At 47.2% G+C, this 17,466-nt stretch overlaps 2 protein-coding genes across 3 annotated transcripts in view; one reads left to right on the forward strand and one right to left on the reverse strand.

Moving 5' to 3' along the window:
• Positions 1–17,466, reverse strand: part of LOC119441875 (receptor-type tyrosine-protein phosphatase N2-like) — a 658,601-nt gene that overhangs the window by 532,910 nt on the left and 108,225 nt on the right. The gene's annotated exons all lie outside the window — the stretch shown is intronic.
• Positions 1,312–6,772, forward strand: LOC119441876 (alpha-L-fucosidase). The gene is made up of 2 exons (XM_037706514.2): positions 1,312–2,149; positions 5,107–6,772. The coding sequence occupies exons 1-2, from the start codon at positions 1,521–1,523 to the stop codon at positions 5,867–5,869; spliced, it is 1,392 nt and encodes a 463-aa protein (XP_037562442.1). The 5' UTR covers positions 1,312–1,520; the 3' UTR covers positions 5,870–6,772.

Genomic DNA, 17,466 nt, shown 5'->3' on the forward strand with positions numbered 1-17,466 from the left:
GGCGCATCATGATATTAACACACAGCCAAAGGTAATATTTTAAGCGAAAGGTTCAAGCTTTAATTTCAAATTAGCCTTGCATTTGCAATAACTGACCAAAAGGACGTGAGCTGCTAGCAGATTTCAGCTGTCACGGCCCTCTTTCAGAGTATAAGTATAGGCAAACTGTAGCTTCACCTGTGCTGGTAAGAAACTGCGGGGGCTGCCACTCCAGCAATTTTTTTTAACCTCCTTGGGTTTTCCTTTAGTGCAGCTATTGTTTCTACGCATTCACGCTCATCGTAAACAGCTTCTGCTGTATGCATAGCTCTCCAGAATGTGCGAATTGAAACTGCAGTCAAATAGCCACAATATTTTGCACCATTTGGAGCCTCGCTACAGAACACCACAAAATCGACAATGTGTATGCATCAGAACGCAAAATACGTCGTCTGTTCTTCAGGACGCATGTACAAATAAACGAGAACGGAGATCGATAGCCCGATATATTCCCTGGTCAGTGTGAATTGCCGTAATTTGATGAGCTGTGACGATGAGTTGTAACTCTGCGCTTTTATAACCACCGCCAAGATTATTCTACCGTAAAATTAACAATTGCTTTTGTGCTGGCGTTGACGTATTCTGGTGTGAACACCGAGAGAGCCCATGTAAGTATTTCAAACTTGAGTTATTTCCGCTGTCAATCTTTCGTCGTATATCGCACCGTGATTTTCTTCTAAAATAATTAACAAACATGTATACAATTTTGCCTCGTAATTAAATAATACTGACCCCGCATGAAGATTTGTAGTGCGCTTCGTCAACGTAATACTATACGCGCTTATATAGGATCAACAACTGTGATCTAGGCAATCATTTTGCGAGCGCATGCTCTAGACTTCGGTTTATCTTGTAAACAGTTATACGAAAAGCCATGCGTAAGCTAAACGTATGTACATTTTTCTTCACGCTTTCTACGGCCAACCAAAAGCGTAGTTTTGTTTATCGCACAGAAGCAATATGTTCCGCCGACACTTGACGCTGAAATAAAAGTGCAAAATTATCTCTATGAATACGAGATGGCACATGCGTAAGCGTTTTCTAAGAATAACGATTAAAAAGAAAACACTCGCCCCATCTCCAAGAGCCAGTTATCTGCGAACAGAGAAAGACAGAGAGAGCGAGAGAGATTGGTGAAGAGGAGAAAAGCAAAGCGAAAGAGAGAGCGAAATCACAATCGCCGAGACCTCTTCGGCTGCTGTCGTCCTATCTGGGTGTTCTCTCCCGGCCGCAGCCTACAGAAGCGTAGAGGCTGCGATAACGCAACTTGCGTACGTACAGCGTCTATCGGGTCGCTAACATCTCCCGCTGCAGGCTGCTGGTGGTGACACCCTCCGCGTTCCCATACTGGCCCGCCAGCCTTCAATCGAAGACGCCAACGTAACGTCATTAGCTACGAAGGTGCATCCTGCGCTTGGGTTCATCAGAGAGCGCTCGTTCATCAAGCATCGCGCATCGAGTCGCAACTGCGCTCCTGCAGCATGCGTCCGCTCCCGTTTCTGAGCACGGGCTGCCTCCTTTTCCTAGCCCTGGCAGCGCCGTCGACGGGGCGCTACGCGCCGAACTGGCACTCCCTGGACACGAGACCGACTCCCGCGTGGTACGACGAGGCCAAGATCGGCATCTTCCTGCACTGGGGCGTCTTCTCCGTGCCCAGCTTCGGCAGCGAGTGGTTCTGGTGGCACTGGCAGGGAGCCAAGGTGCCGGCCTTCCGAGAGTTCATGGAGCGCAACTACCGGCCGGGTTTCACCTACCAGGACTTCGCGCCGCAGTTCAAGGCCGAGTTCTTCGACCCGGACCGCTGGGCGGAGATCTTCAAGAAGGCGGGCGCCCGCTACGTGGTGCTGACCAGCAAGCACCACGAGGGCTTCACTCTGTGGCCCTCCGCGGTGTCGTGGAACTGGAACGCGGGAGACGTGGGACCTCGACGCGACCTGGTGGGTGACCTCGCGCGAGCCGTGAGGAAGAAGGGCGGCGTCCGGTTCGGTCTCTACCACTCGCTCTACGAGTGGTTCAACCCGCTCTACCTGGCCGACAAAGAGGCTGGTTTCGAGAGGAACGACTTCGTCGCCCGCAAGACCATGCCCGAGCTGGTCGAAATAGTGACCACGTAAGTGCGTGAACGCAGACGGGTTGCACATTTTTTGGCGTTCGCAGTTTTTCATTTGTCCGCCTCTAAATTTCTAAACGTTCCAGCCTTTCTTAGGCATTTTGTCCATGTCCAGCGTTAAAATGAATTTCTTGTTCATCAGTCAGAGCTGAATAGTTTTGCCAGCAACTGACAGCACCAGCCGGTATGAGAGTGACGGTAAAGCGAACATTTTTGTTGGAAGAAGCACTTCAGTACTTGCCACTGGTGCGTGTTTATGACAAGCTTTCTTATGTTTATGCATAATAATGAATGTCGTACTTGCATTTCATTCATAGATACTTCAGACTATTTTTTTCCTGCACTTTTGTGGGCTTTCATGAAAAGAAGCATTAAAGTGTATTGTTACGGCAGCATACCACGCATCTCAAGCTATTTCAAGGCTGAGGAAACGCTGTATTGGAGAAATGTACCGATCTACGGTTTAGAGCAAACTATTTAGTTTAAGGAAATAAAAACACCTTGTCTGTTCAAATATCTTTAGGTATTGGTTGACGCATAATCATCGCTGGTCAGCAAGAAACATCCACCGTTGCAGCGAGTGCTTTAGTACTGACGTTGTAGAAACCTGGACTCTATAGATTGGCGCATTGCGTGCGCTCCTTAACTGCTTTCAAATGTGTGCAAGTGCTAAGACACGATATAGACCTGAGTATGGCTTCACCCAATCAGCAAGCCATGTTTGCTCGATGCAAAAACCTAAAAGGAAAACAAGCACAAATTCTAAGAATAAATAGAAAACCGAGCATCGCCAGTACTAATGATAACAACAGACAGATAAAAAAGTTTGCCGAAGTGCTGTATGTTCGCCAGCCAGACAATGTCTCGCCAAATGAAAGTAAAGGCCAGTCCGTTGTGGTTATTGTTTTGTTCGGAAAATAGTACAAGTGAGAAGACATGGCCTTTTCCCTTTTGTCTGCGTCGGCACTATCTACCGCTTATTCTATGGATATACGAACTTATCATGTCATTATATTTAACTTAATAAAAAAAAACACTGAAACACAAGTCCAGTCTTTCTTGTTTTTTTATGTTTTTCTTTTCTTGTTTATGTGACAGCACTTTACTTTAAGGCTCGACAATGAGTGGAATTTCAGCTTTAATATGGTTCTATGTGATTTCTTTTTCATACTTGTGGCATTTATTATTTGCGTACCTCTGTGCGAAAAGGAGTAGCCGGTGCCTATTAAAGGCGCCAACATCTCTTATTTAGCACACGCTTCGCTGTATTTGGTGCGAGTCTTTTCAAACACTTCACTGTATTCCGAGCTCAGTATTTGTACTATCCGCTACATCCGACGCATGCAGCTGCATGCTGCGCTGGCTCTACCAACACAATGGTCATATGCCGCTTCGGTACTCGACGCAGGCTACCTCACTGACTGCGTTAAAATTACAAACAAAAAAGTTATATTCTCGGGTATTACGGTGTTCGACACCGACCACGTCACCACAGGTCACCGCACTTAAAACGTTGGCAAACTTTTCTTTAAAATTCCGCGGGAGGACTTGTTGGGCTAAGCGGTGTACACGTACACGCTGTAGGGCGAAGGCACAATCACTGTAGATATTCACGAAGGCACAATCACTTTGCTGTAAAAGTTCAACATAAATAAAAAAACTCAAGCAAATCTCACTTTTAATATTGTTATAAAAATGTCTCTTCCGTATATTTAATATTGGCAGTTTCCTCGAGCTTCGTACGGCAAATCTTCACACACCGGTTTGCAGAGTGTAAAAGCAATGAGGCGGCAAAATGAGCTAATTGTTTTGCAGTAGGAGTGGCTAGAATAGTTCGCAGCGTCCCTTCAGACAGAACAGAATTGGTGTTTATCGTCCTTGTTGTCGTATACAAGTGGTTCGCAGGCTTTGATCTTCGCGGACATCAATTCTATTCTGATGGTGCCTACAAGCGAAAATATCCATATTGCGCCTACAAAAGCACATGATTCCGGGAATGTGGCTTAGCACATACTGAGCACACGGCTATAATTCTTATTCCTCGTTGAAGTGGGCTGCCCCCTGAAGATGAAGAACACTACAGGTAGAAATTATATTTGAAGGTTTGAAGAATAGTAGGAGACCTGTGTGTGTCGGTGTGTCGCGGATGTCTACGAACCAGCTCCGTAATCCTGTTCCACCTGCCACAGCTTCTTATGTACTTATATTTCTTCTCTTTGATATATTAACTATCTGAAGCGCGGACTAGGTTAGTTGCAATTCGCTCTTAAAAGATGGCTATTTGACATCCTCCAATTTTAGGTTGCTTCATGAATACAGAGTTGCAAGCAATCCATGTTCACTCTCCTTCGTCATCTACCCCTTTCTTCACTATCTGGGTTCACTTGCACTTAACCTCCCTGCTTTCTTTTTTTTTTATACGTGCGAGATCTACGCGCAGTTTCACAAGTTCCCAGCATTTTGACTCAGTCCTGTACATTCTTTAATGCATACATTACTTCACTGCTCTACTTTATTCTTTGAGATTTGTCGTCTTGCTCTTTCTTTCCTCTTTCCTCCCCTCCTTCCTATCTTCCATTTCTATGTTTCTGTCTCCTCCTTTCTGAAGAGTAGGCAGGCGTTGTCCCCCTTCCGGTGGCAGTTGCCAGCCTGCTTTCAAACAAAATAATAATAATTACTTCTCTGTTATTGAAGGCTGCCGTTGTGCATAAACCGATAAGTGGGAAACAGTAGACGTTATATTGCTAAGCGCAGGCAGACAAGAGAACTAAAGCATTATAGATCATCACAACAATTGAAGTCCTCAAGCGGCGAAGGGCGTCATGAAAACGTGATACTCCGCATTCGCGCACGCGTCTTCCACATTTATTGGTTCGAGCGGCCTTTGACGGGAAACACGTGATAGACGATCTACCGTTCACCGGATGTTTACAGTCATGCTTTTACGGACTTCGCAGATACCGTCCCGAGATCATCTGGTCCGACGGTGACTGGGAGGCCTCGGACACCTACTGGAACAGCACCCAGTTCCTCGCCTGGCTCTACAACGACAGTCCCGTCAGGGACACGGTGCTGGTCAACGACCGGTGGGGCAAAGGAACGCCGTGCAAGCACGGCGACTTCTACAACTGCAAGGACCATTACAACCCGGGAACGCTCGTCGAGCACAAGTGGGAGAATGCCATGACCGTGGACAAGGACTCGTGGGGCTACCGCAGGAACGCCCGCCTGGCCGACTACCACACCATCGAGGAACTCCTCGCCGAACTGTCCTCCACAGTGAGCTGCAACGGCAACTTCCTCCTCAACGTGGGACCCACCAGCGACGGCGTCATCCTTCCGGCGTTCGAAGAGCGCCTCACGCAGATGGGCACGTGGCTCGAAGTGAACGGCGAGGCCATCTACGGGTCTCGGCCTTGGAGAAGCCAGAACGACACCGTCACGCCAGGGGTGTGGTACACGTCCAAGAACGACACCGTCTACGCGATCGTGCTCAAGTGGCCTAAGAACAACAAGCTCGCCCTGGGATCTCTGTCGCTGCGCAAGGGAGCCTCGGTCACCATGCTTGGTCTAGACGGCTACGATCTCACTCCCTACAGTGCGCTCACGCCCGAGAACTGGATAAACGTGGGCCTGACGGTGATCACGTTCCCTCCGCTCACGCCAGATCTCTTGCCTACGCCTTGGGCCTGGGTGCTCAAGATCCAAGGCGCGTTGTAGAGGAGGCAATGTCGGCCGGTAAACTGTTTCGACGATTAATTTGAGTGCGTTATCATACTTATATATTGATAATAACCATTGCGAACTCATTATCACGTATGATGCCGGTTCAGTGAGCTCTCACAAAATCTGCGTGGTGGCGCGGGCATTGACGTGGCTGTCAGATATACTTTGGAATTTCATCGTGTTATTATCCCGAACTCGCGCTTTAGCTCCGGCCTGCGGACTGTGGTAGAAAAAAATGAAAGGAATTGTTTAATTTTGAATAAGCAGACGTTAAAACCGCTGTTTTTCTAGCGTGTCCTTATGTCTAATACAGTATCAAAAGGTGTACAGAATGTGTCTTCATTTTGTCACATCAACGAAGTAACAGGGAAATAGCCATTAATTTATTACGGTAGTCCTTTATCCACATTGCTTCAAGCACTATGATGACAATAGAAAAAGGAAATTTGCACTAACCATAGCTTTCCGTCTTGTTATGACAAAAATAAAAGAGAACAATAGACTTGTGAAAACGGCTGGAACATTCGCAAAACTTTGTAATTGTGCTGCAAGATAAATCGTTCTTGGGGGGAGTTGGTGTTTACTGTAAGACGTAATTTTTGTAGCACAAAAAAAATCTGAAAAAGAAGATATAGTGCAAGGAAAGAGCAGACAGACTGACAGGAGCTTTCTGTCTTCCTGTCTGCTCTTTCCCTTCACTAATTTTCTCTTTTCTGAATTTTTGCGCAACAAAACTCATGACTTGGTAATTGGTTTAAACATGCAGACTATGGCGGAAGATAGCGCCACGGCAAACTCAGTAGTTATCGGGAACATAACCTTAAAAAGTACTGACAGGAAAACCCACACCAGTAAGAATAAACATTTGAAGTTATCATTCTGAAGATGCTTATCAAAGAGAGAGAGAGAGAAGGTGGCGCTAGTGCCTGCGGGTGCTGCAATGGGTTCAGCCAGCATGGGAATTATGGGTAGTATGCATGGATTGGCCTAAACTTCGTCTTTCTGGCTTCAAACGGCTTCGCGACTTTTGTAAACTCGTCATTTTCAACGGAGTTCTTGGTAATGAATGATCAAATAAACACCATTAAAATTGTCCGACGGCGGGATTTGAACAAAGGTACTCTACCACACCAGCTCGATATTGATACCATTACGGCACAGACGCATGCAACGACAAGCGACATAAAAACGCCCTTATGAATTTATCGCGGGCAAGTCAGTACCTGGAGACGCTTGGCGCGTTTCGATTTGGCCAACTCTAGTAGCTGAGCCGTTGCAGTTAGTAGCGATTGTGGGTATTCGCAGCGTCTTCTGTACTTCGAAAAGTATACGCTGCTCGGAAATTTGCGACAATGAAGGGATATAAAGCGTGACAAACAAAGCCACAAGAACGTCGGAATCGATAAGCACGAAGATCCGAAAAATCCATCGTACTTCCCGTCATTCCCATGGGGGCTGAACGATTGCAGTGCCAGGGTTCCCTCTAGTAATTATTGCAGGAAACTCTATGGGACCAGTATTTTAAACGAGAATTTCACCGAAAGATGGAGGCTTGAAGTCATCAGCAGTAGCCGAATCGCCGTTAGCCTGTTCGACAGCAGTTGATCATTCCAAATGAGCAGCATGGTATTCAAGATTAAAGAACGCGTCTACCCAAACCGATATGTTGCATTATGTTCCAGACGCACTTTGCAAGAATGTTTCAACCAGCGCATAAGAATAAGATAAGACGCATTAACTCTTTTCGCCGTCCATTTGAATGTCCGGTATTGCAAGACATGAATTGCCATGTGATGCGCATTTGTTAAGCAATTTTCTTTTATATATGTACGGGGAACCTCGCTTATGTTCCCCATGCGGTGCAACCCGGCAACAATAACCAATACCTCAAGCTCAGAAACCCACATCTACAAACTTCAGTTGTCAGCTGTGGTGTCAATGCGCACCTGTGGATGAAGTCGTATCGTCAGTGTTCTCTCCCCTTTCTTTCCCTCTTTTCATCCTTTGACCCTCTTTCCTCAGTGTAGGGTAGCAAACCGGACGCGCGTCCGAATGACCTCCCAGCTTTCTTGCTTTTTTTCTTCCCAGTATCTTGTTTATGACTGACGAACGCCGACATCCGGCGTTTGCTAGATGAGGCAAAACCACTGATCTCTGCTATAGGGTACAGATCAGTGGGCAAAATTGAATGACTCGGGTATAGGTCGCAGAATAGCAGATCTCTGGCAAAAGGTAACGCCTGGTCTCTTTTTCGTTTTTCGCCACTAATAGCACGAACATCACGCAACGATTATTGCTTGACCCAACCTTCCCTGTGCATGGGCTGCAATGGTTTCTCATATTTTCCAAAATTGGCGGGGTGACGCACGATGAGGGACTAGAAGAGCTCACAGTCGAATTTTGTTTTATCGGCAGCTCGGACATTCATTCGCCTAGCATTCGATTTCTAACATCATTAATGCCAAATGTAACTAGATAAATTTCAGAGCGATCAATCCCCGACCTAACCAACTAGCCGACACAGCGCTACGTGTGGTTGTTGTGTGTGTCTCTTCCGCATCCTCGTATTTCGCGCTGTTCCCTAGTTCAAGATGTTCAACCAACTCGCCCATACGTTCACTTTATCCCTTTCGAAAGTAATTCTAAAACAAAAATGCCACGTGGGTTAAAATGAAAGAAGTCAATGCACTTTTGATAAGTGCGCTACTATACACAGCTATAATCTTCGTTATGCAACTTTAACAGCGTGCCGCAAGAAAGTTCACTAATCGGATCACGCAAGATGTTTCGGCACTCGTTCCACCCGCGAAATAGGCCGTTCCTTCTTATTTCTTATTACGTGTGATATGCAAATATAAAATGTCGAGGGCGGGAGCTGAGACACGTCAGCTTACTATATAAGCTTTTGAAGTTTTATATTTCTACTTCGGAAAAAAGGGCACGCGACTTGTAGGTGACTCTGCCCTTTACACAGGTCAGTGGGCGTCGCGCTTGTGGCGACACTGCACGCGATTAATATTGCAGCAACCTCTATACACGCTACGCCATGAGCTTGTCACAAGTTGCTATATATAGACGGCGGAATACCCCCCCCCCCCCCCCTTACATGGTTTTATCATTACTTGAGTCTGCCTCACACGGTCTGCCTTCACACGGCAGACCATTGGCAGAACACGTTGCGCGAAATACTTTGTCTTTATTTTATTTCGCCTGAGCCCCGCAGAGGTACATAATTCCACCTGACGTTGCAGTGCTACAGTGGACGCCAAGAAATTTGAGAATGCAGCACATCCTTCCTAATCAGTCCATCTATATAGCAGTAGTTCTCGTAAATTTAGCTGACAGCGATTCCTTGACCCACTAACGAGTCACTCATGGATATCTTCTTGCGGGCATATTTTCTTTCGACTGGAATACTCGGAATGCGAAACGAAACAATGCATTGCGTTGAGGTCACGACATCGTTCATTTTAATCTCCAGAGGTTAGCTACGCTTTACGCTTTCTGTATTGGCCACCTGCAATGTACAATCGATGGAAAAGGTGAAGGTTCGGGGCCAAAAAGAGAGCACTGACGTCAGACTTTATCAAACACGGTCGTAAATTCTTTTTTCTTCCTTTGGATTTGGCGCTAAATCGATGCGGAGCGCACCGATCCACCCACGTCGAGTATGCGTTGTTGTAAACGGAAGCGCAGGTGTTTCGCCCACCCTTTCGATAGAAAATACTCCTTAATGATACGTTTGTAGAGTGTACCCACTGTACTTCAAGGACTTTCACAAGGAGGCCTGAAATAGGCGTGCGACGGATTTGAGAAATACGGCTGCCAAATGTTCGGCCGCGTTCCCCGATACACTCCGCGGTTGAGAATTGCAGTCGTTTTGCTGTTGTGATCACATTGTAAACACCAAGAGTGCAATCTCAGTCAACTGTGTTTAATGAGCTCATCGAAGTTCATCAGCGAGGTAGCATTTATCTGTCAGGGAGCCACACGAAAGCAGCGTTTTATTGCCGTGCGCCTATTCACCGTCAGTCACCGTTGCGACCGCCCATGGACCAGAAATACAAGTCTCAGATTGATTGATTCATTGCTTGATTGATTTATTGATTTAGTAAGAGTGAGTAAATGGGCATTATGTGGGAGGGAAGGAGGGAGGGGGAAAGGGAGGGAGTTGAGCATCCGATAGATAGAAGTTTTAATGAAGATAAAGAATGAGAGGTAGGTCAGAAGAGCGTGTCTCTGGCCTGCTACTCCTCACAGGGGTAAAGTAACGAGGAGAGACAGCGAAATTGAGATATAGATGGCGGGTGACGGCGTATTAGCGCAATAAACTGTCATACACGTTGTGCAATACGCGGTATTATTGCCACTGCGCGAGTACTAAACACGCGCACTAAACACGCTTACTCCCCACAGAACGTCCTCGCAGAAGCAAATTTTGAACATTCGCATTCACAACGCACTTGTTCAAAAGAGTCACGCAGTGATTTTAAAACGCGTCTAAAAGTCCGAAAGCAGTACAGTGGAAATGGGAGGATGCAGTGTAGAGAGCTCGGCAGACGACGGTGCTTTCATTCTACTCCCATGGGAACGCGGCCCCCGCTAGTGGCTGGGAATCGTACCTCTGATTTATTGGTCAGCATTAGAACCCATAGCCGCTGAGCCCCCACGGAGGGTCCCAAGTATCGGCGGCTGACCTGTATCGAAGCTCAAGCTCAAAAGCAAAGTTTTCTAATAAATTAATAAATAAATCACAGTATATCCACGGGGTGAATGATGATGAGTGGGCGAAGCTCCGGGGGGAATCATCGGATCTCCCGCTTAAGGGAACGCTAGCACAAACGCGTTAGAAACGTGCAGTACTCTCTAGTAAGGGGGAGCGGCCACAGCGTCTTACGCAGCCATTTACACATGCCGGAACGTGCACCGCGTTTGCCGACGCCATCACATGACTGCTGAGAGAGTATACCCCCCGTATTCATAAACGCTCCTCGACTTGAACTTGACTTGCCACCGCTTTGGGCAGTGCGTTCGAAACGCGTTGAAGGTAAGGCGGAGAGGCCACAGCGTCTTACACCAGCTTCTTACACGGGCCGTAACGCGCTAGCACAAACGCGTTAGAAACGCGCTAGAAACGCGGCCTTTCGTTAATGTTGGGTATTTATTGCCATCGTGGTGCGTGTGTCCATGTCCGCCTCGTGGCGTAGTGGGCTAACGCCGCGCGCTCGGAAGCGAGGGGTCCCTGGTTCGATTCCGCGCTACGGACACAACTTCGGAATTTTTTTTTCTCATTTTTCTCACACTGGTTACACACTACTACTACGACGACGGGGACGGAACGGGTGCCGCTATAAGGAGCTTCGCCCCTAAAAGTGCAAGCTCACACAGGAGAGCACAGCTCCTGGGCCCTATGCCATGGAGGCTTCACATTAAGTGTGGCCCGAGAAACGTCAAGCTCCTGTCAGCTATTGCAGGTTTTCCTTTGCAACAACAATCAGGGATCATACAGTCTAGTTGTAAGCAGCAGTTCGTGTAAGTTTCACTTAGGACCATAAAAGTGAAAAGTGCAACGGAGCCAAGTCGTGGCATGCGCAGTGAAAGCCTGCTTATTCTCTGTGGTCAGTGCATGAGCGTGCAGACACACATACTGTGCCGTCAGCCCCCTTCTATGTTCCACTTACATAAACTACATTAATAGAAGCGAGAATTATTTCCGAGCAAAATGGGCAAACGATATTTCCCAGATCGTGGTTTAATAGCTGTTAGCAAATAAGGGCCCCTTAGCTTAGGGTGCCCCAACCCGCGACTAGCGTCCAAAGGCAATGCAATGGTATCGTTGGTGCGTTGCTCATTACTGAAGATCGAACTCACGCCAAAACTCCAATGTGCAGTTGGGATATGAACGCGACAACCCCCTAAGCTGACACACAGCATTTCTGCTTCGCAATTTCTGTCGCAATTTCTGCTGAATTTTCTGTGCCATCAAAGCTCTGAGAGTGGTGACCGCCTGCGCATGTGTTTCGGAGGCTGGAGCTGGCAGTACTGCAGCGGAAGATGACGACACTGCGTGCTTTTCAAAGACGTTGTGCTTAGATGACGCCGTCATGTGTGAGAATTCTGATTCTGTTGGGGTAAATGAGTGCAGAGCTGGAGGAATTGCTAAAGTTTGCAGTTGTTCTTTTTCTCTTCCGTCAACTATCTTTATGCTTCTTACATGAATTTCAAGCTCTTTGTTCTTTGTACATGACGCTCAAACTTTGCACGATAAACAAAACCAGAGGAAATAGCAACTTTGTTTGCGTGGTCACGGCGGGAACAGAATCTCCGTGTTTTCCATGGCTCATACGTTATGCAGCCTTTGGCTGTTCCAGGTATTCTGATTATGCAATGTGTTCTAGAATCAACACCCCCCTCCCATCCTCCCGCTGTCACACACACAGTTTTCTTTCTTCCTTTTTCTGCTCATAATGACGAAATGTACTCAAAGTCAAAGTAAACGAAGCAATATTAGAAAGCCCGAGGAGTTAATTGATCTCCTTATACATAAACTTAATGTTTACTGGCCAATACTCGTTTCAAACGTAAATTGTGACAATTTTCAGTGTGCACTAAACCCATTTGTGACCCTCACACCTTTATTCTATTGGCCCAAAGTGACTCGTGGCGCAGTCAGGGGCGCCGCTTTTAGTCTCGTTGGTAAAAATATCTGCAGTTTCACCAAGCTGCATCTTTCTTTTATTTATTTTTCTTTTTTTCTAAATTTAATACATTTAGCCCTAGTATCCGCTCGAACGTCGAAATCAGAATGAGATTCATCATCAAGCCACTACCAAAGAACATGCTGGCAGGTCATCACAACGGCAGACGAAAAGCAAGAGCTCAAGCCCTGCACAAAACTCATGGGTCCAACTCCGAAGCACCATACGTCGACGCTGCTCAATATTCCTTACCAAATAACACCTACGCAATCAGCGTAATTACCCTTCCCAAGATCAACAACAACAACGACAACAACCAATCTGCGCCCCGAGCAACACCAATAAGGACGGTCGGTTCTCTCCGTGCCCTCAACCCGGCAGAGGCAGAAGTGGCGGCGATTGCCGTGGATGCAGCGGCCGGATTTACCCCCATAATCAGCGACTCAAAGACCGCCATAACCAACTTTGCCCGTGGAATCGTGACCCCAGCCACGCTACGAATACTGCACCCCCTACTCTCTCATAAAGAACAAGACAGTGAAGAAGAACCCGCGCCAATAGAATTGATATGGGTCCCGGCTCAAGCAGGGAACCCGGGGAACGAAGCGGCCCATAAATGTGCTCGAGGATTCGTCAGCCGACTGGTGGATCCCGTCTCTGACCTGGGGAACCTGGTCAGCGAGCCACTGACCACCTACCACGATATTGCACAACACTACCACCTCGCAAGACGGACAAAACCCCCACCTCATCCCAAGCTCACCAAGGGACAAGAAGTCACCTGGCGCCGACTCCAAACGCACTCCTATCCCAACCCACACACACACGTTTACCCTGACTTGACCAGCCCACACTGCTCATTATGTGGGTCCACAGCCTCTTTGTATCATATTCTCCGGGCCTGCAGGGAAGTTCCCCCACCCTCCCCCACCAAATCTCCTGGCCGCTCCCTCACCTGAAGCGTGGGAAGCGATACTCCGGGAGCCTGGAGGTTCAGCTTCGAGCCATCAAAAGAGCCCAGGAGGTGGCTGTAAGGCATCGCCTGGTAGCCACCCCTCACTAAGCCAAATTAACAAAATAATGCTGTTTCCTCCTCCTCCGAAATCGGTCATTCTAAATTAAATACTGGACATACGTTGAAAAATTTGACCTCTTATATTGCATTAGAGTATATTTTCAGCACATGTGCTCCTATGTACCCATCTCTTCACCCTATATAAAGAAGTGGTGTTACGGTTTCGGAGGGCGGTTATTTGACAAAAATGAGCCAATAGGTTGCCACAAGCGACCCCGCCTGCTTGGAAGCGTTCGTCGCAATCCTTGGTCGCACTAAGCAAAGACTCATTCCCTCCTATACAGCGATGTTGCGTCTGAAACCAGGTGGCTTTGTTTTCACGCCACAACACTGAGTGGGCAAGCTCACCTGTAGTTCTTCCGTTGAAAGCGGATAAGCGCCTCCGACGTTTTCATGACACCCACACACTCGCTACCTCTCCGACGGCGCGCACATTGTTATCGCTCTACTTTCTTGGTTGGCGTCAACTCCCGTGGCAACATTATGCCTATCTTGCAATGTCTTTCTCTCTCTTCTCCCTCTGCTCATTTTTAATTAGCTCGACAACGGGACCAGACATACGTCCGGTCGTGTTTTCTTCCTGTCTCCCATTAGTGGCTCGTGCTTCCTTACCGCATCCTCGTAAAGGAACGTGCAATTTCCGAAATAATCTTGCCATTTCTGCACCATTCATTAGGCTAGCGACATGCTTTGTTAATCGGCTTTGTGCCCCGGCCGGAGATTAATGTTCGTGCGTGGAGGCAGGACGGTGGCTGTGCCATTAATTATCCCCGTTCGATAAGCGTCCGCTGACGATGCTTTCTTTTTCAGAAGCGAAACCGCTGTCTGCATGGATGAAGAGCAGAAAAGAAGGCACTATGTATCTTGATTGAGATCTTGCCGGTTCAATTCATGCCGGTCGCAATGTGTTCATTACCTAGGTGTATACGCGAGAAGAAAGTAAAAACTGAAAATGTGGCTTCGAGCAAATAAAGCTGCTTTTGCAAACAAATGAGCTCCTGGAACCTACATATTGCTATAGATAAGAGTCTAAACGTGGTAGCAAAGGGAAAAAATGCACATTTTCACATTTTTACGGGCAAGCGGCGCACTTCAGGAATAGGCAAAAGCCACGTAGACTTGCATGTTTTCGGCACTTTTCGTGAGTTTGATGTAGCACCGCTGCCATTAAAATATGCAGGAGTAATAAAAGCCTGCAGATCCCCCGCCCTGTGGGAATCGATGTTACGCGAAGCAGTGTGCGGGGAGCCTACCTAATTAACGAAACAACCATGAGAGCACCAAGACGTAGGCGGGTGTTTCACAACCTACATGACACACATGTCATGATATTCTTGTCGAGACCTATCATTTATGTTTGTCATACACTCTTGTCATACTATGCCAATTTTGGTACCTACCAAGTTAACAAAACGACCATGACAGCACCAAGGTGTAGGCGGCTGTGTCATGTAGGTCATGAAACAGCCGCCTACGTCTTGGTTGTCTCATGATGTGTGTCATGTAGGTTATGAAACAGCCGCTTACGTCTTGGTGCTCTAATGGTCATTTCGTTAACTTCGTATGTACCCCAATTGCCGCAGTATGGCAAGAGTGTATGACGAACATAAATGACACGTCATAAGACGAATGTCATGAAATGCGTATCATGCAGGTCATGAAGCAGCTCATGGTCGTTTCTCTTGGTATGTACCGAAATTGGCACAGTGATATTCATGTCATGACCTATCATTTATGTTCGTCATACACTCTTGTCATATTGTGCTAATTTTGGTACATACCAAGTTAACGTAACTACCATAAGAGCACCGAAGACGTAGGCGGCTAGATGGATAGATAGATGCAATCAAAGTGGTAAATGTTCGCGAAGAAATACTTCGCGTTTAAAAAGGCGCTTCTGGTGCATTATGTATGACTATGACGGTGACCGTATATACGTATACGTATGGTAATCGTAGCACAGTTTTCTTGTATTTATATGTATCCTAGACTGCTGGCCTTTACGTCGACTTTGATGCAATGCTCGCTTTAGGAGGCGAAAAAACGCTGTAGAGAAGAAGCTGTAGAGAAGAAGCAGTACGCTGTAGAGAAGAAGCAATGTGTCAATAAGGCATGACTTTCTGCTGGATCCGCGAGTATGAGAAGACGATGGTATAACGTCCTATCGCGTAATTATGCAGCGCTTTCTGTCCCCTTTCGTTTTTATTCGAGTAAATTAAACACGTGTGCTGCATTCCAGTCTTTTATTCCTTCGCTTTCTACATTCCTGGTGCTATAAACGTACAGAATCCCGGCCAGTCTCGCACTCTGGTAACCCGAGTTTCTCCTCCAGGAACGCTGGCACGCCAGGGGAAATCTTTTACTTAGGTGCCAGCATTGGTAAGTACTGCGGCTTTACCTTGTTTTCGGTATTTTGCCTTACGTAGTGAGTGAGTGAGTGAGTGAGTGAGTGAGTGAGTGGAGTGAGTGATGAGTGAGTGAGGTAGGAGTGAGTGAGTAGTGAGTGAGTGAGTGAGTGAGTGAGTGAGTGAGTGAGTGAGTGAGTGAGTGAGTGAGTGAGTGAGTGAGTGAGGGAGTGAGAGTGAGTGATTGAGTGAGTGGTGAGTGAGTGAGTGGAGTGAGTGAGTGAGTGAGTGAGTGAGTGAGTGAGTGAGTGAGTGAGGAGTGAGTGATGAGTGAGTGAGTGTGAGTGAGTGAGTGAGTGAGTGAGTGAGTGATGAGTGAGTGAGTGAGTGAGTGAGTGAGTGATGAGTGAGTGAGTGAGTGGTGAGTGAGTGAGTGAGTATGAGTGAGTGAGTGAGTGAGTGAGTGAGTGAGATGAGTGAGTGAAGTGAGTGAGTGAGTGTGAGTGAGTGGTGAGTGAGTGAGTGAGTGAGTGAGTGAGTGAGTGAGTGAGTGAGTGAGTGAGTGAGTGAGTGAGTGAGTGAGTGAGTGAGTGAGTGAGTGAGTGATGAGTGAGTGAGTGAGGGTGAGTGGAGTGAGTGGGTGTGAGTGGGAGTGGTGAGTGAGTGAGTGAGTGAGTGAGTGAGTGAGTGAGTGAGTGAGTGAGTGAGTGAGTGAGTGAGTGAGTGAGTGTCCTAGAGATGCCTCACAGAGTCACAGATCAAACCTGGCTTACCGAGTTAGAGAGCGAGATGTCTAGTGATGCAAATGTGGCTGCTTCTCTCAGTGAAGCTGCATTCAGCAAACATATCCACAGCAAAGTAAAAAACAAAACAACAATGCAAATTATTCAGCTCTTGAGCGTCGCAACCTCGATTAATGCAATCGTAGCTGAATTTCTCCGCGCTGCCTTTTTGTCCTGCATTGCTCTACTTAACCGACGTCTGTCAGCTTGGGGAGGAGGGGGGGGAGTGGGGAGGCGCAGCTTCTAGGACGGCTCTGAATACTCCTCTCCCATCCCTCTCCCCTTCCTATTCCACATAATAGGTCTTCAAGCCATCCTTCAATAACTACATTTTATCATTATCATCATCGTTACCGCTGTTGACGCTGCCATTGTTGACGTCTGAGCCCCTTCCTCCACTGGCATTGAATGTTTATTCTATTGGTAACGTTCCACTCGAGGTCGTTGTTTATTATCTGAGGAGTGGCAAGAGACAGAGAGAGAGAGAAAAAATACATTTATTCTTAATGAGGTAGGATGACTTCCTCGTACGGTCAATGGGGCCCTGAACTAAGGGCCCCATTGGCTCGCGCCACCCCGCGTGCCCGATGGATCAGCCATCACTGCTCTTGCGGGTCTAAGCTGGCCAGCGCAGTCTCCCAGGAGGAAGGTGAAGGTGAAGGAATAGGAGAGTAGCCCGGAGAGTGTGAGC

The sequence above is a fragment of the Dermacentor silvarum genome, chromosome 2 (genome assembly GCF_013339745.2).
Source record: "Dermacentor silvarum isolate Dsil-2018 chromosome 2, BIME_Dsil_1.4, whole genome shotgun sequence".
In the NCBI taxonomy this organism is placed as follows: domain Eukaryota; kingdom Metazoa; phylum Arthropoda; class Arachnida; order Ixodida; family Ixodidae; genus Dermacentor; species Dermacentor silvarum.